The sequence below is a fragment of the Dendrobates tinctorius genome, unplaced genomic scaffold, assembly GCF_039654945.1.
Source record: "Dendrobates tinctorius isolate UK_male_01 unplaced genomic scaffold, ASM3965494v1 ptg000512l, whole genome shotgun sequence".
NCBI classification, from domain to species: Eukaryota; Metazoa; Chordata; class Amphibia; order Anura; family Dendrobatidae; genus Dendrobates; species Dendrobates tinctorius.
This window is the reverse complement of record NW_027362171.1, coordinates 395,688-422,886: the sequence shown is the minus strand read 5'-3', so window position 1 is coordinate 422,886 and position 27,199 is coordinate 395,688. Positions and strand designations below refer to the sequence as shown.

At 45.0% G+C, this 27,199-nt stretch overlaps 1 protein-coding gene across 1 annotated transcript in view; it reads left to right on the top strand.

Moving 5' to 3' along the window:
• The window catches only part of LOC141078144 (vomeronasal type-2 receptor 26-like), a 102,880-nt gene extending 76,482 nt beyond the window's left edge, over nucleotides 1-26,398 (top strand). The window contains exons 3-5 of the mRNA XM_073564974.1: nucleotides 1,676-2,704; nucleotides 12,111-12,222; nucleotides 25,494-26,398. Coding sequence (XP_073421075.1) covers nucleotides 1,676-2,704; nucleotides 12,111-12,222; nucleotides 25,494-26,398 — 2,046 coding nt within the window. The remainder of the gene's footprint in view (nucleotides 1-1,675; nucleotides 2,705-12,110; nucleotides 12,223-25,493) is intronic.
• The last annotated feature ends 801 nt before the right edge of the window (nucleotides 26,399-27,199 follow it).

Genomic DNA, 27,199 nt, shown 5'->3' with positions numbered 1-27,199 from the left:
ACCACCACAGACGGTGCTTGCCCTTCAATAACATTAAGCCACAGCTGGGACTTCTATTTTCTTCTGCCTTGGCCTATTCCTTGCTCATCTCAGCCATTCTTTTTCTTACCTAAGTGAGGTTTGTTAAAGACCCGTGATCGGGTCAAAATGTTACCTTAATATTTTGTCATACCTTTCTGTGGTGTATTCAATAAACGTTTTCACTTGCATTCAAGAAAAACACTATTTTGAGTGTGGCTGTTTTCCTTATCTACATATTGGACTATTGTCATTGCCAAACTAAGGCCTTTACCTGAGCTCTGTAGCACTGCCTGTCACCTGAGTAATACACTCCACAGACCTCATCACTCTCTGGGACATACTGTATCCTGTAATTACTTCATTGTTGCTCAACACCATGCAAAATATACATTCTGCCTGGTTGGGAAGTTTCCAGAAGAAGTGCTTGGTCTTGTGCAGATTTGTCAATGGCGCTGCTGACTCTTCCCCTTGAGGAGGCTGCTTCCAAGTAACATGAGGCTTGTCCATGTTCCTGACATGGGTCTCAGGCCTGACAGACTGAGCACAATACCGGCCCTCACTTGTTACACTGGATTCAGAATTTAATTCTAATGCTTTTGGTGTCTGGTAGAATACAATTTCCTGACATTGATCATACAGCTCCCCAACTCCTGTATTATAGTCACCTTACAGCGGCTTCACCCACTATGACAGCGGCTCCACTGGGATACGGGAGCCAAAATGTGCTGTGGAGCTCACAAAATGCAGGTTTCACAGCACCTGGTGGCGCTCTGAAAATTGTCTGTGAGGGCCACATAATGACATGGCGGGGGACATGGTGGTGGCGGGCAAAACCCAAAATGCAAACTGGCTTGTTTGATCTGGCATTCTAAAGTGATGGGGAATATGTATTCCGCTATCTGGTAAGTATTTGTCATGAGGGAGGGTCCTCCCAAATGTAGGAGTGAGAACTCTCCCAAACGTATGATACAGGTCCACCTGAGGGCCCTTACCAAACTCAGGTTCCATGGCATCGACAGGCGGTCTGCTAATTGTCAGCGAGGGCCACATAATGACATGGCGGTGGACATGATGGTTGTGGTTTGGGCATGTTTTATCTGGCATTGTAAAGTGATGGGGAATATTTTTTCCACTTTATTGATAGCTATTTGGCATAAGGGAGGGTCCTCCCAAATATAGCATTGAGCGCCCTCACAAATGTTAAAGTAAAAAATAAAGTCAAAACGCTCCTTGTGAACATGTGTGAAAGGAGATATATATATATATATATATATATATTTATATTTATATATATATATTATATATATTATTTTGCCCTATAAATATATAATTATGACTGAAATAATGTTTCTTAGCATTTTTCCCTTTAAAAAAGATTTTTGGTTTGGTTTGGTAGGTCTTTTTTAAAATCTATAAAACCAGCGCAATAGTCTGACAACATTATTCCCAGATCCCATATGCAAGCCAGAAAGTCATGCCGGCATCATCTCCATGCTGGTCTTATTTAGTTTTCACTCTTTTCCATCCATTCCAGCTTTTTTCTCAGCCCCCAGACCTGTTTGTTGCCTTTTTGCTAAAAAATATTGCGACTTATGAAGGTGTTTTTCCATCACATTAATCAGTCGCCCCCAAAATGTTTTTTTGGATTTTGCAGATCAGTTATGGATCCACCGATCGCTCATTATCTGACAGACGCCTCTATCCACATGTTTTTCGAACAGTCCAAAATCACCACATCCACAACATGGTAATCACCAAACTGCTGAAGCATTTTGGCTGGACCTGGGTTGGGATTTTAGTATCAGATGATGATAATGGAGAGAATGAACTGCAGACACTAACAAATCTCATGAGAGAACATGGGATCTGTGTGGCCTTCACCATAAAACTTAAAACGGCTATAGATTTGTATAATATTTTACCGATTTTTAAGCATCGAGAAGTCAGTATCATTATCATTTGTGGAAGCTTCTCTTATGAGTTTGATATAATAGGGCGCTTAACTTTTCTGTTTATTGACAAAACTTTCATCTTTCCACCATTCTGGGTCTCCAGTTACTTCATTAGAAATGAAGACTTTCCATTATTGAACGGAAGTCTAGCAGTGGACATTTCATCACAAACTTTTCCTGGTGTGGAAGACATTGTGAAAAACTACACGAAAATTCACACTATAACCAAAAATAAAGAATTTTGGAAAATATTAGATTCTCTATTAGATAATGGAGATAAAGATTCCTTTGTTTCAGTTAAATGGACAGTGGACGATGATATTGATTCGATTGAGTTTATTGTGCCAAGTATAAGGAATTACCTCTCATCAGGGTTTTCTCCGAGATTATATTACGCAGTAGAAGTTCTGGCTAAAGCTCTACATGAAATGTTCTTATTTGTAAAAGACAAATATCAAGAAAATTCCACACCCGGATTTGTACAATACACACGGAAGTTACAGCGCTTCATCCAAATGACGAAGAATTCACCGGATACAGCGAAGCCTATAAATTACTTCAATGAACACGGGGAAGCTGTACATTCATATATGATAACAAACTGGAGATTTACTCATAATACTGGTCTTAAGGTTGTACAAAATATTGAAGTAGGACATTTTACACCATGGGCGGTCAGTGGCCAAGAGCTTTACATGAGCACCCAGTCTATAACATGGAAACACGCAGAGGTGAGAAGCGTTATATTACAGATGTGATCATACACGGCCTCTGTCATTCCCCTAACCATCAATATGAATTCTGCATAATATATTTTACATACTGAATTCATCTACATAATTTTCTTACTTTGTAATTCATTATCTGTATTCCTGTTTTAGTCTGACAGAACAAATCCAAAATGAAAATCATAAACCCCAAATAAAACTGAAGATAAAGATAAAAGCAAGATGGAGACTGTAGGAGCCCAAGTGATGGGAATAGGGATAGAGAGTGGAGATGAGTGAATATGATCGGGTCCCTGCTTATTCTCAAGCTATGGCGCTATTAATCTACCTATTAAAATGTGGAAACAATAAGTGCCACCTATTAATGTGCAAAAAGGTGGGGTTTTATCCACAGCAGATTATGGTCAATGAGACAACAACTGCGGGAAAAACCCCGACCCAGGATGAAAAGGATTCAACCTGCAGTAGCCGGGATCAGAATCTATATGAATACAAGAAATACTGTCATGAGGGAAAAACCTGTGCTCCGATAGATTGCACCTAGTCACCAAATACCGGCAGTATAATCGTATCTGCATGTAATCTGAGGAGTATAACATATGTGGCAGCATGATGTCACTGCCAGTAATGGTCACATACAGAGAAATCAATCAGATGACCGTATGAAGGGGGAGTAGTAAATATTGTGTCGCAGATTGATCCTCAGTCAATTTGTGGAATAGAAAATACCCTGTCGGTCCCTATGGGGCTAACAATGGCCTATTCCCCAGACTCTGCCCTGACAAGGGCAGTCCACAACTACCCCTGTGCTAAACATACCCTGCACTCTCCCTCAGGTGGTGTCCCAACGCGTTTCATTCATAATCATCAGGAGACTCGCTTGTAATAGGAGATAAAGTGCTAAGTGCTATAGAGACACGTGGTCCCTCCACTGTCTATGCCAGTCTGCAGAGAGTGAAAGGAAGGACAGGGCTGAATTAAAAAGGAGATAGTGCTCAGAAAAAACTCACCACTTTCTGTTAAGAAAGCCCTCGACATAACATGGTATAGTATAATCTCCTCTATGATGCAGGCAGGCACTTCAGGCTGATATAAGGCGCTTCCGGTCCATGGAACGCACACTGCGGTGGTTACCGGGCTTCTAACCCACATGAAAAAAACTCCTTCATGCTATGTGCCCAAGTAGCGTTTTAAACCGGACACTCAAAACCGGACTCCTTCCCAGAAACCGCGCCTTTTTTTCCAGCGCGATTTTACCGCGATTATGTTCGCGTTTTTGCCACGATTTTCGCGTGCGAAATTCAAGCACTTTCCAAGTGATTTGAAGCATCGCTTGGAAAGTGATTGACAGGTTGGTCACACTCATCAAACATAGTGTTTGACAAGTGTGACCAGGTTTTTACTATTGAGGCCGCCTATGAGGCATCAATAGTAAAAGATAGAATGTTAAAAATGATAAAAAAAAAATCGGGGTATATTTACCTTCCGACGTCCCGCGCAGTCTCAGCGACGCTCCCGTTCCCAGTGATGCCTTGCATGACCTGTGATGACGTTGGTCTCGCGGTGCTGTAGTGATCTCACGAGACCGCTAGAGTAGCGCGAGACTACGTCATCATAGGTCCTTGCCGCAAGGCATTACTGGGAACACTGAGGCCCGGGAAGGCTGCGCATGACGCCGGAAGGTAAATATAGCCCGATTTTTTATTTTTTATTCTTTTTTTACAGTTATTGTACCCAGGGCCTGGAGGACAGTCTCCTCTCCTCCACACCGTGGGTCCCATCCACACATGAGACGCTTAACTTTGCGCATGGTGGGCATAGCCACATGCGGGAAGTAACCGGTTCTCATGCATTCCTATGGGCGCAGAATCGCGGCAATTCTTTGCGATTCCGCAAAAAGAACGAGCATGCTGCAACTTTTTCCATGATGCGATTTCGCCACGGAAAAAGCACAGCATTAGCACCGCATGTGCGGGATGTCATAGGGACGCATGGGGTGCGTTCTGCACGAGTTTTTAAAATGTTTTCGCAACGTTTTTGCACTGAAAATCGAGGCAAAAACGCTTCAAAATCGCATCGTGGGCATACAGCCTCAATTTGTTCGATGCGCCCAGTGCTTGTGCATTGTGCTTCCGGTTCCTGGAGCTCACGTCACATGATTTTCCAGGCCATTTAGTCCGAATTGTTATCACCCCTTCAATATGTAAAAGGCACCACAGCGTTTGCGTCAGTCACGTGACCCGAACTTTCGGTCACTGGAACACAAACAGGGTGTATGCAAGTCAAATGGGGTGTTTAATAGTGTTGAGCGATCCCTTCCGATATTGGGAAATATTCGATCGGATTGGATCGGACCGATACCCAAAAAGTATCGGATATCGCCGATTCCGATACCGGAAACCAATGCAAGTCAATGGGACAGAAATATCGGAATTAAAATAAACCCTTACTTTCCTTGTAGGTTCATTCTACATGAAGGAAAACAACTAAGAATAATGTAGAATGTATTGGGGAGGTGGAGGAGACATTAAAGGCATAGAGGTTTAGCCCAATCAAATGGAATAGCAGGAGTTAATTTTTTTTAAGTTGTTCGGAGTTACAAAGATATTGACTATGTTAAAGGGGTTGTGTAGCAATAGAGGGAGACGTTCAGAAAAGGCATATGTTGGCGGAGTGTTGGAACGGAGTGCTTCATCTAGCTTGGAGGTTGACTGAGCCCCTGACCTGGAGGACACGGCACGGATGCAGGCACCTGTATGCACAACAGACAGTGAGTAAAGCTTTGGAACTACAAGCCCTGGTGTCCTCCAGTTATTCCTGCGCCAACACACTCAGCACTGCTACATCTCTGTGCCTGGCACGGTACCATCTACGTCTCTTCACTACCTCTCCATCTACACTGCCCTGGGACTACAGCCCTACCTGTGGAGGGCCACAACATCATTGCTGCACCACACCATCTGTCCCAGATGATCTGTCTGCAGCGTCGGCTTAACATCTTCATTGCCAAACACCACCGGTGGGGTCACGGACCGGGTCACAGCTACCGTGACATCTTCCATTGAAACCAATGGGCCCGGTACCGAGTACCCCACCAGCCCTGGCGGGCGATCCAAGTTGGCGGAAATACATAACAGAACAGGCTGTCCAGGCTTTTCACATAATCTCAGTGCATATCTGGGCTGCAGAATGCTGACAAAAAGTAATTTACCTTCTGTGGCTAGTCTGCACGGTTTCCAAGATATCATCTCTTGCTTCTAAGATAAACGTCCAGGGGGGTGTTCTGGCATTGAAATAAGAACTTGTCATTTCCTCCTCCCTCAATAGTTTCAATTTCCATAGATCATTGTTCAGCGTATGTTTGGGGGAGGAGCGGCTGGGTGTTCTGCTCGCAGCCAGTCACAGCCATGCCATTAGTTAACATGCCTAACATGCATAACAGGATGTGCCCACACTTCTTAGGATTCCTGATTGACTGAATCAAATCAAACTGGCTCATAGCATTATGGGAACTTCCGATTCCGGTATTCGATATGCAAAAAGTATCGGAACTCAGTATTGGAATTCTGATACCGTGAATATCGGTCGATACCCGATATTTGCAGTATCGGAATGCTCAACACTAGTCTAATATATAAAGCTAAATTTGTGTGTGTATGTATGTGTGTGTATGTATGTGTGTATGTATGTGTGTGTGTGTATGTGTGTATGTATGTGTGTATGTATGTGTGTATGTATGTATGTGTGTATGTATGTGTGTATGTCCGGGATAGGCATCCGCACCGTCGCAGCTACAGCCACAAAATTTGGCACAGTCACACATCTGGACCCTGAGAGTGTCCTTAGCTATGTTGTGAGGCGAAATTTTAACCCCGCGTGTTCCAATTCACCAAACAATTTTGCCCCTATCTACATAATGGGGAAAAAGTGTGTGCGCATCAAGCCCCGCCCTTCATTATGATGTCACAATGGTTGTCATGGCGACACTGATTCATCATAGGTTGCAATGGGGTTGTTTATGTCATAACGGTTGCCATGATGATGATGATGTCATAATGGGTATATGGGCACGGGACTATGGGATGGAGGATGTGTGATGAGTATATGGGCATTGGACTAAGGGATAGAGGGTATGTATGATGGGTATTTGGGCACGGGACTATGGGATGGTGGATATGTATGATGGGTATATGGGCACGGGACTATGGGATGAAGGATATGTATGATGGGTATATGGGCATGGGACTATGAGATGAAGGATATATGGACACTCGACTATGGGATGGAGGATATGTATGATGGGTATATGGACACTCGACTATGGGATGGAGGATATGTATGATGGGTATATGGGCATGGGACTATGGGATGGAGGATATGTATGATGGGTATATGGGCATGGGACTATGGGATGGAGGATATGTATGATGGGTATATGGGCATGGGACTATGCGATGGAGGATATGTATTATGGGTATATGGGCACGGGCCTATGGGATCGTGGATATGTATGATGGGTATATTGACATGGGACTATGGGATGGAGGATAATTATAATTTGTTATAACTAACCACTGTTAGTTACAAAGCCCGGGCAGCGCCGGGCTCTTCAGCTAGTGTTTAATAAAAACATATCCTATTTAACCCCTTTACCCCCATGGTGGTTTGCACAATCATGACCAGGCCAATTTTTACATTTCTGACCACTGTCCCTTTATGAGGTAATAACTGTGGAACACTTCCATGGATCCCGGTGATTATGACATTATTTTCTTGTGACATTTCTGTACTTCATGCTAGTGGCAAAATTTAATTCATATAATTTGCGTTTATTTGTGAAAAAATGGAAATTTGGCGAAAATTTTGCAATTTTCCAATTTTGAATTTTTATGCCCTTAAATCACAGAGATACGGCACACAAAAAACTTAATAAGTAACATTTCCCACATGTTTACTTTACATCAGCACAATTTGGGAACCACATTTTATTTTTGTTAGGAAGTTATAAAGGTTAAAAGTTGACCAGCGATTTCTCAGTTTTACAACACAATTTTATTTTTAGGGATCACATCACATTTGAAGTCACTGAGGGGTCTATATGATAAAAAATACCCAAAAGTGACACAATTCTAAAAACTGCACCCCTCAAGGTGCTCAAAGCCATATTCAAGAAGTTTATGAACCCTTCAGGTGCTTCACGGGAATTTTTTGAATGTTTAAAAAAAACGAACATTTAACTTTTTTCACAAAACAATTACTTCAGGTCCAATTTTTTTATTTTATCAAGGATAACAGGAGAAATTGGACCCCAAAAGTTATTGTGAAATTTGTCCTGAGTACGCTGATACCCCATATGTGGGAGAAAACTACTGTATGGGCACACGTCAGGGTTTGGAAGGGAAGTAATGATGTTTTGGAATGCAGATTGATGGAATGGTCTGTGGGTGTCATGTTGCCTTTGGAGAGCCCCTGATGTGCCTAAACTCTGGAAACCCCCCAAAAGTGACCCCTTTTTGGAAGCTAGACTGCCCATGGAACTTATCTAGAAGTGTGGTGGGCACTTTGAACCCCCAAGTGCTTCACAGAAGTTTTTAACGCCCGGGCATGAAAATAGAAAAATCATATTTTTTCCACAAACATGATCTTTTAGTCCCCATTTTTTTTATTTTCCCAAAGGTAACAGGAGAAATTGGACACTAAAACTTGCTGTCCAATTTGTCCTGAGTATGCTGATACCCCATATGTGGGAGAAAACTACTGTATGGGCACACATCGATGCATGGAAGGGAAGTAGTGATGTTTTGGAATGCAGACTTTGATGGAATGGTCTGCGGTGTCATGTTGCATTTGGAGAGCCTCTGATGTGCCTAAACTGTTGAACCCCCCACAAGTGACCCATTTTGGAAACTAGACCCTCATCAGGCACTGAGTAAGCCGCCTCCCTGCAGGCCGGCCCCCGAAAGCCCCCACGGCCATCTTGGATCCAGGGGTTTGCAGGGATGGAGACTCTTGAAGCAGCGCAGCACATTGCACTGCTCCAGCGGTCTCAGGGATCCACACAGGGAGCCCCCTCCCTGCCGATGTGTAAGGGGCTGACATTGCTATGGACAGCAGAGACACGCTGCCCCTTTAAGAGACAGCACCCCCTTGGCTGATGCGATGGTACATTCTATTCTACCCTTCAAAAGACTGCTTTGTTTTGCTCTTCCAGCTATGGAGAGGGGAGGGGCTGTTTTGCCAGTGAGTGTTTGGAGCTGGGAGTCTGCAGGAGACTGACGTGAGGAGAAAAACGTGCAGCTTGTAACTGACTGAACTTGTGGATTGTGTATACCCTTCTGGGGATAACGAAGGTGGTTTTCTTGTGATACTGTGAGGAGCCATGAAGATCTACAAGGAAGGAATTCAGAAGATGGAGTTCACCATTTCTAGGAACAGGCTTGGAATCTTCACACAAGGACAGGACCACACTGCACAGAGCTGCCAGGGAGGACATCGCATCATCTTGCAGAGAACTGCAGGGGGCCCCCAGGAAGGAACTGAGACACCAACTTTACCGTGAGTGTTAACCCCATGTGAGCACATGTTTAGGGCTTAGGATAGACTGAAATAGTCAGAGCACGGTAGCCATGTGGCCGAAATAGCAGCGGCGAGTCAGGCTATAGTTAGAGTAGCAGAATACTGTACTTTATTGTATTGTTTTGCCTTTTGAAAGAATACACTGATCTGTCATAGTTGGTGCACTGTGTCATTTGTACAGTCCAGCTAGAGAATATCACTATTGTAAATTGTTTTATGTCATTGCATACCCCTGTTTACACTTTCCTAACACTACATTCCTTGCCTGTAAATAAATTAACCCATTGTTCTTTGCACCTCATCTTGTGTACCGTAGTCTCCCTGCATTGTGGTGGTCCCCCGGCCATCACTTCAGATGTTTTCCTAATCCCCAGTACACTGCGATCATGTAGCCGGGGGGTAAAAACAATGGTCTCTCTCAAGGCAATTAAAATCTGCTCTCACTCACCTGATTTACCTCTCTGGTTGTGATTTTGCCGCAGGAGCCCACGCATTTTTTCCCAACGAATTAACCCCTTAATTTAACACCTAGACGTCCCAAATTTTACACACAAACCCTAATTTAATTATTAGTCAGGGACATTTAATAAAATGCATGAAATGAAATGGTTTACTGTATGTAACCATGTGTCATTTCATGTCGGGTTGGGGAATGATTTTATAGAAGCCGGCAATTGATTTTGCGGCTATTATGCTATGTAGAACTCTATTATTGCAAAAAAAGGGGGAGACAAAAAAGCGCAATAGGGTCTTATCCACGTTACAAAAGACAGTATATCATGAAATATGCTCACCTGGTTAGGATGAGATAAGAGCGTGTAGGTAGCGGCTGCTGCAGATCCACAGGTCTTCAGTGACCAAAGAAATGATGAATCCAAAGGGAGTTTGTAGCTATATTGTAGCTATATTTTTTTTTTTTTGTTTTTTTTGTTTTTTTTTTGTTTTTTTTTTTGTTTAAATCGTAAATTTGACTTTATTATCTGTTTTGTAAACGAAAATTTAATCAAAAAATCTTTTAAAATACGTATTCTTTTGTAATATATCTTAGGTTAACTGTTAACCATGTGGTGTCATTGAACTTTGACACTGCATCATCTGACTTGTTGGCGCTCATTTTTTTGAAATCCAGCATCCTTACAAACCTATTTATGTCTGTGATACCTGTATGTATTTGTGGTATTTCCTGATGAAGGGGGCATGAGACCCCTGAAACGCGTAGAATAAAACCACTGCAATCATACAGCATTCTCCTGGAATTTGTCTAAAGCGGCAGCGCGGAATATAGCTACAAACTCCCTTTGGATTCATGTAGAACTCTATGAAATATACTCTATGAAATATAAATAAACTCTATGAAACTATATAAATAATCTCTATATAATCTAAATAAATAAAATCTATGAAACTCTATGTAAATAAACCCTATGTAATATAAATATATATAAATATATATATATGTGTCTCAAGGACATGTGTATATATATATATATGTGTGTGTGTGTGTTTTCTATGTGTCTATATCTATTGTTTCGGTTCTTTATTAAACCTGTCAGTATGATTTCACTGTATCGCGCACTGAATTGCCGGCTTTTCTAAAGGACACCGGGTGCGTATGACACTGCTTCTGCTGGCTCCTCTCCTATCTCTCCCACCTATCATTTGAATTTCTGTTTTCTTTACAGAATACTACTCTCATTGCCTGCAGAGCTCCACACAACATGTTACTGTCTGGAGTTTTAGTCCAATAGTTTAGAGCTTTCTCTTCTGATATCTGTTGCTGAGCTGTGAGTGTTGCTGTTCTCTCACTACTCTAAATAATTGTAAAATGTCTGCTGCATTCCCTGCCTCAGCTCTTATACTGCCTGTGATAGTCTGACCTCATTGCCTGAGTTATACCATGTGATGAGGTAACTGCATGTTTGCACCTCAAGTCTTTTGACCCTTTTGTGACTAATGTAATCTTGTGCAATGTGTAAAATGGAGGCAGCATTTTTTTCGGGGGGTTTGAATGAATAAAATCACAAATCATTTGCACTGTCTGGGATCTGCGGATTTCTTAACATTCATCACAAATTTGATTTCTCAGGATTAATTCATTTGTCTCTACTCATGACAAATTAAAGAGGGATTATTGGCCGTGTTAAATGTAACCATCAATTCTTACCTGTATAACTAATATCCATGAAATAAACCCCTGACTTCCTGCGACTTGGGTAAAATGGCCGCAGCAGCCTTTTATTAAACATTGCCACAAATTTGGGGCGCTCACAGCCTTGGCACCCCGAACATTATATAACATTACCCAGCTGATAGGTCTGGTGCAGAGGCAGAACCCACAATCTTCCTAATCTTCATCGGTCGCACCGCACCAGCCCAGAGAATGAGGTATTAATAGCACTAAATTAGTTCCCCTAACTTCACAGGACTTACGCCCCCAAATGGCCTTGGACTGTCACAGAAGCCACAATACCCTACTAGCACCTTCCCACCAAATGCCATCACCACTGGACCAGCCTCTAACCTGGACCTATCCCCCACCGATGTGACAGGAAGAAGGGAGGGTGGGCAGCAGGATCCAGGGTGCAAGAGAAGGCAGGAACCTTCCCCATCCCTTATATATCTCCCCATAACCCCACCTCCAAAACTCCCTCCCACCAATCAGACTCCAGAACACCACCACAAATCCCTCCCCTCCTGATTGTCACACAAGTTAACCCCTTCACTCCCACCCTCTAAATTGTCCTGCGGCCTGTCCACCCTGTGGCTCCTTCACTGGTCTCATTTATCAGCATTCAGTCTTTGTCCCTCGGTAACGTTCTCTTCTGTTTCTCAGGTCCCAGTATCCCGCTGCTCACCTGGAAGCTGGAAAAAGGGGAAACCGACAATTCACACCTGCTGCTATGACTGCGTCCCGTGTCCAGAAGGCGAGATCTCCAATATAACCGGTATGTACAGTCTGAGGGGTGTAACCGGCATCCGGCACCTTCTTATAGAAGATGGGCTCCGCATCGTCCTCATTCACACACTGCAGAGCAGGACGTCACTCAGGGATCGGTGTGAGGGAATTCAGCCTCTGCACTGTCTGCAGCGGTCACCACCCAGCACTGTCTGCACCGGTCACTGCCCAGTACTGTCTGCAGCGGTCACCACCCAGCACTGTCTGCAGCGGTCACCACACAGCACTGTCTGCAGCGGTCACCACACAGCACTGTCTGCAGAGGTCACCACACAGCACTGTCTGCAGCAGCCACCACCCAGCACTGTCTGCAGCGGTCAACACCCAGCACTGTCTGCAGCGGTCACCGCCCAGCACTGTCTGCAGTGGTCACCGCCCAGCACTGTCTGCACCGGTCATCTCCCAGCACTGTATGCAGCAGTCACTGCCCAGCACTGTCTGCACCGGTCACCGCCCAGTACTGTCTGCAGCGGTCACCGCCCAGCACTGTCTGCAGCGGTCACCACACAGCACTGTCTGCACCGGTCATCTCCCAGCAGTGTCTGCAGCGGTCACCATCCAGCAGTGTCTGCAGCGGTCACTATTCACTGCCACCATCACTATCCAGCACTGTCTGCAGCGGTCACAGCCAAGCACTTTCTGCAGTGGTCACCGCCCAGCACTGTCTGCATCGGTCACCGACCAGTACTGTCTGCAGCGGTCACCGCCCAGCACTGTCTGCACCGGTCATCTCCCAGCAGTGTCTGCAGCGGTCACCATCCAGCAGTGTCTGCAGCGGTCACTATTCACTGCCACCATCACTATCCAGCACTGTCTGCAGCGGTCACAGCCAAGCACTTTCTGCAGTGGTCACCGCCCAGTACTGTCTGCATCGGTCACCGACCAGTACTGTCTGCAGTGGTCACAGTCCAGCACTGTCTGTAGCAGTCACCACCCAGCACTGTCTGCAGCGTTCACCGCCCAGCACTGTCTGCAGCAGTCACCGCCCAGCACTGTCTGCACCAGTCACCACTCAGCACTGTCTGCACCAGTCACCACTCAGCACTGTCTGCAGTGGTCACCGCCGCTGTTGTAGAAATCGCAGGAATATGGGATGTCGTCACAAACAGGAGGCAGATCAAGAGTTGACAAGTTTATTAACAAGACCACTATATGAGGTGCACACCAATACATTATAAAAGGGAAAAAGCTTTATTGACAACATGAATAAAAACATTTAAAAACAATCAAGCAACCCGCACAAACCCTGCTTCTACACCTTGTGCAGGTAATCATATATATAGATATAAACCATATGTTATTAGATCAATATACAATATGGTCACATGTAAATAATTATATCTAGCCTCAATTAATCCTAAACAGTACTCAGAGAGGGGAGAACTACAAATCGGGCACACTCTGTGACAGAAGAAATCCTCAAATGTATGTATAGAGTGTGAAATCCACAGGATAAATTAAATATGCGCATATTTAATGAGTGGGTACCACGTGACCGCTGAACCAGGAAGAGAGCAGCGCCGACAAACATGGAACAAGCAGGGGAGCTGCAGAAGAGACAAGCGCCAGGACCCGGTGAGTATGAACGGGGGGGTTGGGAGGCATAGTCACCAGTCCCTGCGCTCTGCTGTCTTGCATCCTCTGCAGTGACATTCAGGTCAGAGAGCGCTATCGCTCTCTGCCTGCACAGTCACTGCAGAGCGCAACGCTGATGAGCAGGGGGCAGCGACGGAGGTGAGCATACAGGTTTTTTGTTTTTTTTGTAAGGGAGTCAGGGGCAGCAGCAACATGATGGGGCCACTTACTGTGCAGCATAACAGGGGCCACTCACTGTGCAGCATAACTGGGGCCACACACTGTGCAGTATAACTGGGGCCACAAACTGTGCAGTATACCAGGGGCCACTCACTGTGCAGTATAACAGGGGCCACTCACTGTGCAGCATAACTGGGGCCACTCACTGTGCAGTATAACAGGGGCCACTCACTGTGCAGTATAACAGGGGCCACTCACTGTGCAGTATAACAGGGGCCACTCACTGTGCAGTATAACTGGGGCCACTCACTGTGCAGTATAACAGGGGCCACTCACTGTGCAGTATAACAGGGGCCACTCACTGTGCAGTATAACAGGGGCCACTCACTGTACAGTATAACAGGGGCCACTCACTGTGCAGTATAACTGGGGCCACTCACTGTGCAGTATAACTGGGGCCACTCACTGTGCAGCATAAGAGGGGCCACTCACTGTGCAGTATAACAGGGGCCACTCACTGTGCAGTATAACAGGGGCCACTCACTGTGCAGTATAACTGGGGCCACTCACTGTGCAGTATAACTGGGGCCACTCACTGTGCAGCATAAGAGGGGCCACTCACTGTGCAGTATAACAGGGGCCACTCACTGTGCAGTATAACAGGGGCCACTCACTGTACAGTATAACAGGGGCCACTCACTGTGCAGCATAACAGGGGCCACTCACTGTGCAGCATAACTGGGGCCACTCACTGTGCAGTATAACAGGGACCACTCACTGTGCAGCATAACTGGGGCCACTCACTGTGCAGCATAACAGGGGCCACTCACTGTGCAGCATAACAGGGGCCACTCACTGTGCAGCATAACTGGGGCCACTCACTGTGCAGCATAACTGGGGCCACTCACTGTGCAGCATAATCTGGGGCCACTCACTGTGCAGCATAATCTGGGGCCACTCACTGTGCAGCATAATCTGGGGCCACTCACTGTGCAGCATAATCTGGGGCCACTCACTGTGCAGCATAATCTGGGGCCACATACTGTTCAGATAACTGGGGCCACTCACTGTGCAGATAACAGGGGCCACTCACTATGCAGATAACTGGGGCCACTCACTGTGCAGATAACTGGGGCCACTCACTGTGCAGATAACTGGGGCCACTCACTGTGCAGCATAATCTGGGGCCACTCACTGTGCAGATAACTGGGGCCACTCACTGTGCAGCATAACTGGGGCCACTCACTGTGCAGATAACAGGGGCCACTCACTATGCAGATAACTGGGGCCACTCACTGTGCAGCATAGTCTGGGGCCACATACTGTGCAGCATAACAGGGGCCACTCACTGTGCAGATAACAGGGGCCACTCACTATGCAGATAACTGGGGCCACTCACTGTGCAGATAACTGGGGCCACTCACTGTGCAGATAACTGGGGCCACTCACTGTGCAGCATAATCTGGGGCCACTCACTATGCAGATAACTGGGGCCACTCACTGTGCAGATAACTGGGGCCACTCACTGTGCAGATAACTGGGGCCACTCACTGTGCAGCATAATCTGGGGCCACTCACTGTGCAGATAACTGGGGCCACTCACTGTGCAGCATAACTGGGGCCACTCACTGTGCAGATAACTGGGGCCACTCACTGTGCAGCATAGTCTGGGGCCACATACTGTGCATCATAACTGGGGCAACATACTGTGTAGATAACTGAGGCCACTCACTGTGCACCCTCGGCTTATACACGAGTCAATAAGTTTTCCCAGTTTTTTGCGGCAAAATTAGGGGGTTCGACTTATACTCGGGTCGGCTTATACTCGAGTATATACGGTATATATATATATAAATACATGTATATACTGTGCTAAAGGATGGAAATGAATGAATCTGTAATCCAGCAGTGTAATCTGATCCAGGGGGCTCGGATTTAAGAGGACTAGGAGGTACATTTTACTACTATGAAGTACTATGGGCTTTACATTATACTTTATGGATGACTATGGAGGTGCACTTGATTATACTACATGGATGACTATGAACTGTGCAGTATATTGCATAGAGGACTATGGGGGTGCATTATACTTCTTTTATGGATCCACATGACTTCCATGTAAGCCCCTGATGAGTATAATGGTTTATTTTCTTTTATACATTACAGAACAATGACAGTATGGGGGATAAGTATATAACAGGATGGGGTACCAGATAGTTTGGCATCGGGGGGCACCATTTGAAAGTTCGCAACGGGGCCCATAACTTTGTAGTTACGCCACTGGGTATCAGAGTACTCAGGACAAATTGCACAATAACTTTTGCAGTCCAATTTCTCCTGTTACCCTTGGTAAAATAAAAAAAATTGGACCTGAAATAATTTTTTTGTGAAAAAAAGTTAATATGTTCCAGGTTCCATGGAATCCAGAGTTATTACCTCATAAAGTGACTGTGGTCAGAATTGTTAAAATTGGCCTGGGCATTAACATGGAAACCACCCTTGGGGGTAAAAGTGTCAAGTAATTTTTAGAGTGCTGCTCCCTATTTGTGGTCTTTATACAGTGGGTACGGAAAGTATTCAGACCCCTTTATATTTTTCTCTCTTTGTTTCATTGCAGCCATTTGGTAAATTCAAAAAAGTTCATTTTTTTCTCATTAATGTACACTCTACACCCCATCTTGACTGAAAAAAACTGAAATGTAGAAATTTTTACAAATGTATTAAAAAATAAAAATTGAAATATCCCATGGTCATAAGTATTCAGTCCCTTTGGTCAGACACTCATATTTAAGTCTCATGCTGTCCATTTCCATGTGATCCTCCTTGAGATGGTTTTACTCCTTCATTGGAATCCAGCTGTGTGTAATTAAACTGATAGGACTTGATGTGTACAGGCGTACACCTGTCTATATAAGGCCTCTTTCACACATCAGTTTTTTGCCTTCAGGCGCGATCCGGCTTTTTTTGGAAAAAACGGATCCGGCAAAATGCAATGCCGGATCCGGTTTTTCCCCATTGACTTGCATTAGCGCCGGATCGTGCCGGATGGCATTGCGTTTCATCCGTTTTTTGCCGGATCCGGCAACTTGTCTCATTCCGGCGTCTTGAAAAAACGTCTACTGTAACATTTTTTGTCTCCGGCGAAAAAGCCGGAAGCGCCGGATCCGGCGCTTCCAGCTTTTTGCTACAATGAAAGTCTATGGGCGCCGGAATGCGCCAGATCCAGAAAAAGACGGATCCAGCAACCGGATCCGGTTTTTTAAGTCTGCGCATGCTCAGATCCAATTGGCCAGCCTCCAGGAACAGAGACGGATCCAGCAAAAAAACGGATCCGTTTCTACAGTTCTCCAAAATTTATGCCGGATCCGTTTTTTCTAAAAAAAGCCGGATCATGCCTGACAGCAAAAAACTGATGTGTGAAAGTAATAATAATAATAATAGTAAATTTTATTTTTATAGCGCCGACATATTCCGCAGCACTTTACATTTCAGAGGGGATTTGTACAGACAATAGACATTACAGCATAACAATAATCACATACAGTAGATTATAACAAATACCAAGAGGAAAGCGGGCCCTGCTCGCAAGCTTACAGTCTATGAGGAAAGAGGGAGACACGAAAGGTGGGTGGTAACAGTTACCCTGATTGTATGGACCAGTCATAATGTTAAGTGTGTAACAGTACAGATACAGAGGGCTAATGGAGGCATAAAGCATGTGGGAACATGATGCGGGGAACCTGGTTATGGTAAAACTTTTGGCTCTGCCACACAGGGATAGATTAGGTTAATGTGTTGGGGTGGTAGGCCAGTCTGAATAAATGCGTTTTCAGGACACGCTTAAAATTGTGGGGATTGGGGACTAATCGTATTGACCTGGGAAGTGCATTCCAAAGAATTGATGTGGCATGTGTAAAGTCTTGGAGACGGGAGTGGGAGGTTCTGACTATTGAGGATGCTAATCTCAGGTCATCAGCAGAACGGAGGGCGCGGGTAGGGTGGTATACTGAAACAAGGGAGGAGATGTAGGGTGGTGCTGAGCCATGGAGGGCTTTGTGAGTGAGGGTAATAAGTTTATACTGAATTCTGGAGTGGATGGGTAGCCAGTGTAATGACTGGCACAAGGTAGAGGCATCAGTGTAACGATTGGTGAGGAATATGATCCTGGCTGCAGCATTCAAGACAGATTGGAGGGGGGAGAGTTTGGTAAGAGGGAGACCGATTAGAAGAGAGTTACAATAGTCGAGACGAAAATGAATAAGAGAAACAGTAAGTGTTTTTGCAGAGTCAAAGGTAAGAAAAGGTCGAATTCTAGAAATGTTTTTGAGGTGCAGATGACAAGAGCGAGCCAGTGATCGAATGTGGGGGGCAAAGGAAAGCTCGGAATCAAGTATGACCCCAAGACAGCGGGCCTGCTGCTGGGGAGTAATAGTGGAACCACACACAGAAATGGCAATGTCGGGTATAGGTACATTAGTAGAGGGAGGAAACACCAGGAGTTCAGTCTTTGACAGGTTCAGTTTCAGATATAGTGAGGACATGATATTAGACACAGCGTTTAGACAATCGCCGGTGTTTTCTAGAAAGGCTGGCGTGATGTCAGGAGAAGAAGCGTATAATTGGGTGTCATCAGCATAGAGATGGTACTGGAAACCAAATCTACTGATTGTTTGACCAATAGGGGCAGTGTACAAGGAGAAGAGGAGGGGACCTAGAACCGATCCTTGGGGGACCCCAACAGTAAGGGGAAGATGAGAGGAGGAGGAACCGGCAAAAGATACAGTAAAGGAGCGGTCGGAGAGATAGGAGCAGAACCAGGAGAGAACGGTATCCTTGAGGCCAATGGAACGGAGCATAGTGAGGAGGAGCTGATGATCCACAGTGTCGAATGCTGCAGAGAGATCCAAGAGAATTAGCATGGAGTAATGACCATTTGATTTAGCTGTTAGCAGATCATTAGAGACTTTAGTGAGGCCAGTTTCAGTGGAGTGTAAAGAGCGGAAACCGGATTGGAGAGGGTCGAGAAGAGAGTTTTCTGAGAGATAGCGGATAAGACGGGAGTGGACCAGGCGTTCCAGGAGTTTAGAGATGAAGGGAAGATTAGAGACAGGTCTATAGTTAGCGGCACAGTTTTGGTCGAGGGATGGTTTTTTAAGTAGTGGATGTATGATGGCATGCTTAAATGAGTAGGGAAAAATACCAGAAGAGAGAGAGAGGTTAAATATTTTAGTTAGGTGAGGGGTGACAGCAGGGGAGAGGGACTGAAGGAGCTGTGACGGAAATGGGTCACTGGTGCAAGTAGTTGGGCGAGAAGATGCAAGGAGCCTGCTTACTTCTTCTTCTGTGACTGGTTCAAAATCAGAGAGTGAGTTAGATGCAGTGGGGGAGGGAGGACAGTGCATGGTATGAGGTGATTGGGAGATAATTTCCTGTCGGATCTGGTCAATTTTTTCTTTGAAGTAATTGGCCAGATCGTCAGCTCGGAGCTCCGTGGTTGGGGCCTGTACTCTTGGATTGAGTAGAGAATGAAAAGTGTCAAAGAGACGTTTCGGGTTATTGGACAGTGAGGTGATGAGGGTGTTGAAATAGGTTTGTTTGGAGAGGTGAAGGGCAGTGTTGTATGTTCTAAGCATAAACTTAAAATGGATGAAATCTTCGGGTAGATTGGATTTTCTCCACAGACGTTCGGCGCACCTGGAGCACCGCTGCAGGAAACGTGTTTGCACCGTGTGCCAGGGTTGTCGCCGTCTGCGTTGTGGTGTTCTATTTATAGGGGGTGCAAATTCATCCAGGGCACTTTGAAGTGTTTCATTGTAATGCTTCAATGCAGAATCAGGACATGAGAGGGAGGAGATAGGGGCCAATGAAGACTGCAAGTTCTTCAGAAGTTTCTGGGTGTTAATGGCCTGTATGTTTCTATAAGTCTGGACAGTGGGGGTGACCTGAGCAGCCTGGCAGTTCTTGATAGAGAATGAAAGAAGATTGTGGTCAGAGAGCGGGAGAGGGGAGTTTGCAAAATCATCCACTGCACAAAGCCGAGAGAAGACCAAATCGAGGGAGTTTCCGTCTTCATGCGTTGGAGAATTAGTAAGCTGCGAAAGGCCAAATGAGGAGGTTAGAGATAAAAGGTGAGTAGCAGATGGGGAGAGGGGAAGAGCAATGGGGATGTTGAAATCACCCATGATGAGGGTAGGGATGTCACAGGAGAGAAAATGTGGAAGCCAAGTGGCAAAATGATCCAGGAACTGATGGGAGGGGCCGGGAGGACGATACACCACCGCCACTCGCATGGAGAAGGGGGTGTAGAGTCTGACGGCATGGACCTCAAAAGAAGGGAAGACAAGTGAGGGTACTTGAGGTAGCCTAAGTAGCCTAAGACGTCACAGCTCACAGTACATGTCACAGTTACAAGATGGCCACCGACGGGGAAGGACACATGTGAGGGAGCTCTGTCTAGCCAAGACCCCATCCGGCTCATCCAGCCACTTCCAACCCCTCCATACAACCGGGTTGCCCTGTTATCAACCCCCCATGGCCGGACCTCACCTGAGACGCGTATTGCCAGCCCTACCCACTCACTTGCTGCCTCGTGGACCCGCGGCCTGGGCTACCTCCCCCGCTGGGCCTTCCTTGCAAATAAGATACTGCCTGGTGCTGGGAGATGCACCTGACACCACCGGAGGGCTACTTCCTCTCCTCGCTGACCGCGCGGGACCCCCAAGAGATGGACCCATGATCCATGCCACGGCTGGTGCCTCCCTGTTCCACGGAGGACGAGGTGAAAGCTGCACCGCGGTGTAGTGCTGAGGGCCACCTCCATCTTCCTCCCACGCTTCCCCATCTCCTCCGGCATCTCTTCACCTCTCCCCACTAACTGCATGGGACCCCCGGGAGGCTGACCTGTGATTCAACCCCTGGCTGGTGCTTTCCTGACCCACGGCGGGCGAGGTGAGAACTGCGTTGCAGCGTGGTGCTGAGCGCTGCCGCCATCTTCCTCCTGCACCTCCTCATCTCCTCTGGCATCTCTCCACATATAGGGGCCTGGCTTGTGAGTGGAGATGGGCGCACTTATTCATAATAATCCAGATCACGCCCATTGAATGACTGGAGGTGTGACAGGGGCCCAGAGCTGCGGTGCTACAGGCCGACTAAAGCACATACACTGAACTGCGGAAGGACCTGGTTTACATACAAATTGGCTGCGGGGAATTGTGTGAGGGAGGGAGAATTACATCAGCACTGGGGGCATTCAACAGGCACAGTGAGTCACTCTGTAAAGAGTTCTTGTCCTGCACTCTTCACCCCCCCCTCTACCTTGCTGTTAGCAAATCATTGCTCTCAGATCCCACCAGTCCCCTCAGCCAAGGCTTATAGCCAACCTTTTTCTTTAACTGTGCGGACTGTGCTGCATAAGATCATCTGAGGCTCCGCGCTCACACTGGACAGCCTTCTTCACACACAGTGACTCTGGTTCCCAATAGCTGGCTAAAATCCCTTCAATTCAGAAAAGTGCCTCCCTTCCCCAGGCCTATATCGTTCTGTTGACATGAATGCCTAGACTGCCCTCTAGTGTCAAGCAAGGGGAGATGCCTGATTAAACCACAATTTCAAGAACCTATAGCTCTCTGTGTATAAATATGGGGAAATCTGGTGTGAAGACACAACGTTCCACATCTAAACCCTTAAAATCCATTACTGAAGCCGAAGTGGATACATTTTTGAAAAAGCAAACTGCTCTTCCAGACCCTACTAGATCCCCAAGCCATATGGATCATGGTATAGAAGAAGGCTCAGACTATGATCTTGAAAGCGACACCGACACAGGTGGAGAATCAAGCGACAATTTGGTAACACGTTCCTTCATTAAACGGATCTTGTCCAAAGCTCTTAAACCTATCGGAAAAGAACTCCCTGAAATCAAACATGATTTATCACAACAGCGTCACAGACTAGAATACATGGAACAAAGCCAATCAGCTATGTCACAACACACTAATAGCATCCTTGACAGCTTAAAGTCCACGAAAACAAACTGCATGACATCCATTCAACCCTGGAGGATCACGAGAACCGCAAGCGTAGAAACAACGTTCGAATTAAAGGTCTTCCAGAAACTGTGGCATTTGATGCTCTGGCCAAGGCGGTCAAGGAGATCTTTGGAAAACTACTGCTGGATGAAGACCCCACTGACATTGCACTTATACAAGTACACAGGTCTCTACATCCAAAGCAGGGTGAACCCCCAAGAGATGTCCTATGCCGTTTTCTAGACTTCCATACAAAAGAACTGATTATGCGTAGATCTCATGAGTCGGAGGAGATTGTCTATGAAGGCTCACACCTGAAATTGTTTCAAGATCTCTCAACCACTACTCTCAAGAAGCGATGGCTTCTTAAACCATTCACAGATGCCCTGATTCATAAAGGCTACCGATTCCGCTAGCTATTCCCTTTTGGGATCTCTATTTCCGCAGGTGAAAAAAGGCTTCAGGCCAGGTCATCCGCCGATATTAGAAATGCTTGCAAATCTCTAGATATCATCCTGGAAACCTATCCTGACCTAGAGACCTTCCACACGGCTTCTCTTCTCCTGACCTTATAGCCCCATCCCCGTAGAATACCGCAGGCTCTCCCAAGGCACAGAGACCGAAGAGGAAGTCAACAAAGATACCATTATCAAAGGGGGACACAGAAGCAACATGAAAATGCGAACTGTCTTCACCCAGGCACAAAAATTCTTCCCTCTTTTGCATTATTCCTGGCGATGCTGTTGTTATTGTATTTCTATTCCCATGACATTATGAGTGTTGCTTTACCGTAACCTTTCCTTTTAACACCCACTCATCCCCTCCCCTACCATTTTCACATCCCCTAACCACATCTTACCACAGAATACATGCCCATCAAGGCTATAGGTGCTGCAGTTCGTCTCCCTTGTTTGCCGACAAATATGTTTGAAAGGTTGTTTGACCAAATCTTTAGTAGTTTGCTAAGAATTGTTTCAAAGATGAAACTTATGTTGTTTCTCTTTAACTCCCCCTTTCTGTCTCTCTACCCCTCTACACCCCCCATTCTTTTTCCTCCATACCTGACTAATTTGGACGTCATGGAACAACTGAAGCAACAGTGGACACCTATCCAACAGACTTCCACCAACTCCCCCCTTCATACTCATGGATACTCGTGATAAGGTATTTTCCTTTGCCATATTCAATGCACATGGCCTTAATTCACAAGTTACTCTGCTGCAGCCAGGATCATATTCCTCGCCAATCGTTACACCGATGCCTCTATCTTGTGCCAGTCATTACACTGGCTATCCATCCACTCCAGAATCCAGAACAAACTTATTACCCTCACCCACAAAGCACTTCATGGCTCAGCACCACCCTACATCTCCTCCCTTGTTTCAGTATACCACCCTACCCACGCCCTCCGTTCTGCTGATGACCTGAGGTTAGTATCCTCAATAGTCAGAACCTCCCACTCCCATCTCCAAGACTTTACACGTGCTGCGCCAATTCTTTGGAATGCACTTCCCAGGTCAATACGATTAGTCCCCAATCCCCATAATTTTAAGCGTGCCCTGAAAACGCATTTATTCAGACTGGCCTACCACCTCAACACATTAACCTAACTATCCCTGGGTGACACAGTACAAAGTTTTACCATAACCAGGTTCCCCGCATCATGTTCCCTCAAGCTTTATGCATCCATTAGCCCTCTGTGTCTGTACTGTTGCACACTATGGCTGGTGCATACAATCAGGGCAACTGTTACCACCCACCTTTCGTGTCTACCTCTTTCCTCATAAACTGTAAGCTTGCGAGCAGGGCCCTCATTCCTTGTGTTATTTGTTATAATCTATGTGATTATTGTTATGCTGTAATGTCTATTGTCTGTACAAATCCCCTCTGAAATGTAAAGTGCTGCGGAATATGTCGGCGCTATAGAAATAAATTTTATTATTATTATTATTACTACTAGACGACACACTCTGGCCCATCTCAAAAAACAAAAAGCGGATGTTCTCCTAGTGCAAGAAACTCACTTTAAAACCAGATAAAATCCACAATTTTGAACGTGCTCACTATGACACATAGTTCCACGCTACCACCACTCAAGCAGGCTCGAGGGGTGTCTCGGTGGTGATAGCAAAAGGTCTACCCTTTCAGATGCAAAAAATATTATCTGACCCTATGGGGAGATTTCTGCTGGTCAAGGGCCTATTGGCAGGGAACTTAGTTACGATTTGCAGCCTATACGCCCCCAACAAGAAACTTCTGAAATGGTTGTTAGCGATGCTGAAAAAAATAGAACATTTTAAAGAAGGTCTCCTTATTATAGGAGGTGACCTAAATGTTGCGCTTGAACCGTGAATAGACACAATGAAAAAGAAGAGCGCAATTTCCGTTAGAGATCTTAGCAGAATAAAGCAACGTGTCCACTCCTCGCAAATGATTGACATTTGGAGATACTTGCACCCAAATGATTGAGATTTTACTTTCTATTCTCACCCCCACGGGTCCTATCATAGATTAGACTATATTTTTATTCCCAAAAAATATCTCTAGTGCAAAAAGGTCCAATATATTACCCAATGTTTCCTCTGATCACTCAATAGTAACTCTAGAAATGACTGACTAAATAAACCCTTTTCCCCTTGCAGATCTTGGCAACTTAACTAATCGGTTTTACATAACCCCCCAATGCGTGAACGTATAACCAAGACATTTAATTATTTTGACCAAAATAGCAATGGTGAGGTATCAGCCCTGATCCTGTGGGAGGCCCACAAATTGGTTATCGGAGGAGAGCTGATTTCAATCTCCTCCTATTTACACAAACAGATAAACACGTTATATGCTGAAATAGCCATTCTTGAGACTCAACATAAAAAACAAACTATAACCCAAACACTAGCCCAATTTTCCAGAAAAAGCAACAGCACATGTCACACCAAATGAGAATCATGAGGTCTAAGGAACTGGCCAAGATGCTCATAGACAGAATTGTGGCAAGGCACAGATCTGGGTAAGGCTACAAAAGAATTTCTGCTGTACTCAAAGTTCCTAAGAGCACAGTGTCCTCCATAATCCTTAAATTGAAGACGTTTAGGGCCACCAGAACTCTTCCTAGACCTTCTTTGTGATCATGTGATATTTCAGTTTTTCTTTTTTAATAAATTTGCAAAAATGTCTACATTTCTGTTTTTTTCAGTGAAGATGTGATGCAGAGTGTACATTAATGAGAAAAAAAAGAAATTTTTTGAATTTGCCAAATGGCAGCAATGAAACAAAGAGTTAAAAATTTCAAGGGGTCTGAATACTTTGCGTACCCACTTTATATTTGGCAAGTATACAGATTGTTTGCCGGGAGGCCTGTGCACCCACCTATTTGGAAAGTGTTCGGCTCCATTTTTTCTAAATAGATAAATAGATAGATAATAGATAGATAGCTATTCTTCCCACAATAAAAGTAACACTTCGTGAAATTTTCCTACAGACAGCGAGAGCTGCATGAAATGCCAAAATGTCAAATGGCCAAATGAGAAGAGAGACCAATGTCTGCCTAAAGTGGTGGAATTCAACTCTTACCAGAATGACACAATGGCTTTTGTATTCTCCTGTATCTCGGTCTTTGGATGCCTTGTGACCGGCTTCACATTTGGGATATTTATTTCCTACCGGGACACTCCCATTGTGAGAGCCAATAACCGGAACCTGAGTTACCTCCTCCTTGTCTCCATCTTTCTCAGCTTTCTCTCTGTGTTTTTGTTCCTTGGTCGTCCCAATGATGTAACTTGTAGATTACGTGAAACCAGTTTTGGATTTTTCTTCTCAGTAGCCGTCTCTTCACTTCTCGCCAAGACTGTCATGGTTTGTGTTGCTTTTAAGTCCACCAAGCCTGGAAGCACTTGGAGAAAATGGCTGAATGTGAAACTGCCCTATACCATAGTGTTGTGTTCTTCCCTTCAGGTTGTAATCTGTGTTTTCTGGTTGTCTATTTCTCCCCCATTCCAAGATCTGGACACTGAGTCTCATCCTGGGATTCTCCTCATTCAGTGTAATGAAGGCTCAGATAGCTGGTTCTACTCCATGTTTGGTTATCTGGGGCTCCTGGCAGCTGTGAACTTTGTCCTGGCTTTCTTGGTGAGGACATTACCGGACAGTTTCAATGAGGCCAAGTACATCACCTTCAGCATGCTGGTGTTCCTCAGTGTCTGGATTTCTATGATCCCCGCTTATCTGAGCACCAGAGGGAAGACCATGGTGGCTGTGGAGATATTTGCGGTGATGGCTTCCAGTGCTGGACTTTTAGGTTGTGTGTTTTTCCCTAAATGCTTTATTATTTTGTTTAAATCTGGAATGAATAAAAAAACGGAGCTGCTCGGAAAAAGAAAAGAATGACTGCAAACTATTAGTAACCACTGATAATGACTAATTCTGTACATTAGACCCATAGAAACCATTATAAAGTAAGATGCAAGATTCTCTATCAACCTATATATAAAAGAAACATTTACACATTTCTTATCCCGTTATCTCCAGTAATTGATGCATTTATCAGGACGTCCCATATTTGTATTAGAGTTTGGGAAATGTAGAAATGTCTCAGTGGTTTTAGTAAATTATCTGCTTCCTCCTTGAAGAGAATCTTTTACCAGTTTCTCCATGTTAAACTTGTGCGATGCAATTTTTCCTGTTACTCTTATGAAAATGCAATATTTTGTGCTAAAAACATATTTCTGAGGAAAATTTGATATTTTTTTATTTTTACGTCTCAACGTTATAAACTTCTAAGAAGCACCAGAGGGTTCAATGTGATCATCAAACATCTAGTTCAGTTTCCAGAGAGGTCTAGTTTCGAAAAGCGTGTTGCTTGTGGGGATTTTCACTGATTAGGCACATCAGAGGCTCCCCAAATGCAGAATGGCATCTGCCAATTGTTCCAGCAAATTTTACATTCAAAAAGTTAAATAGCAATCCTTCCCTTCCAAGCTCTGCCGTGCGCCCAAACAGTGGTTTTCTCCCTCATATGGGGTACCGGCATGCTCAGAAGAAATTACACAACAAATTTTAAGGTCCATTTTTTCCTGTTACTCTTGTTAAAATAAATAAAATTGGATCTGAAGTTATATTTTTTTTAAAAATTTTTTTCCACATTCCAAAAATTCCTGTGAAGCACCTGAAGGGTTAAATAAACTTTTT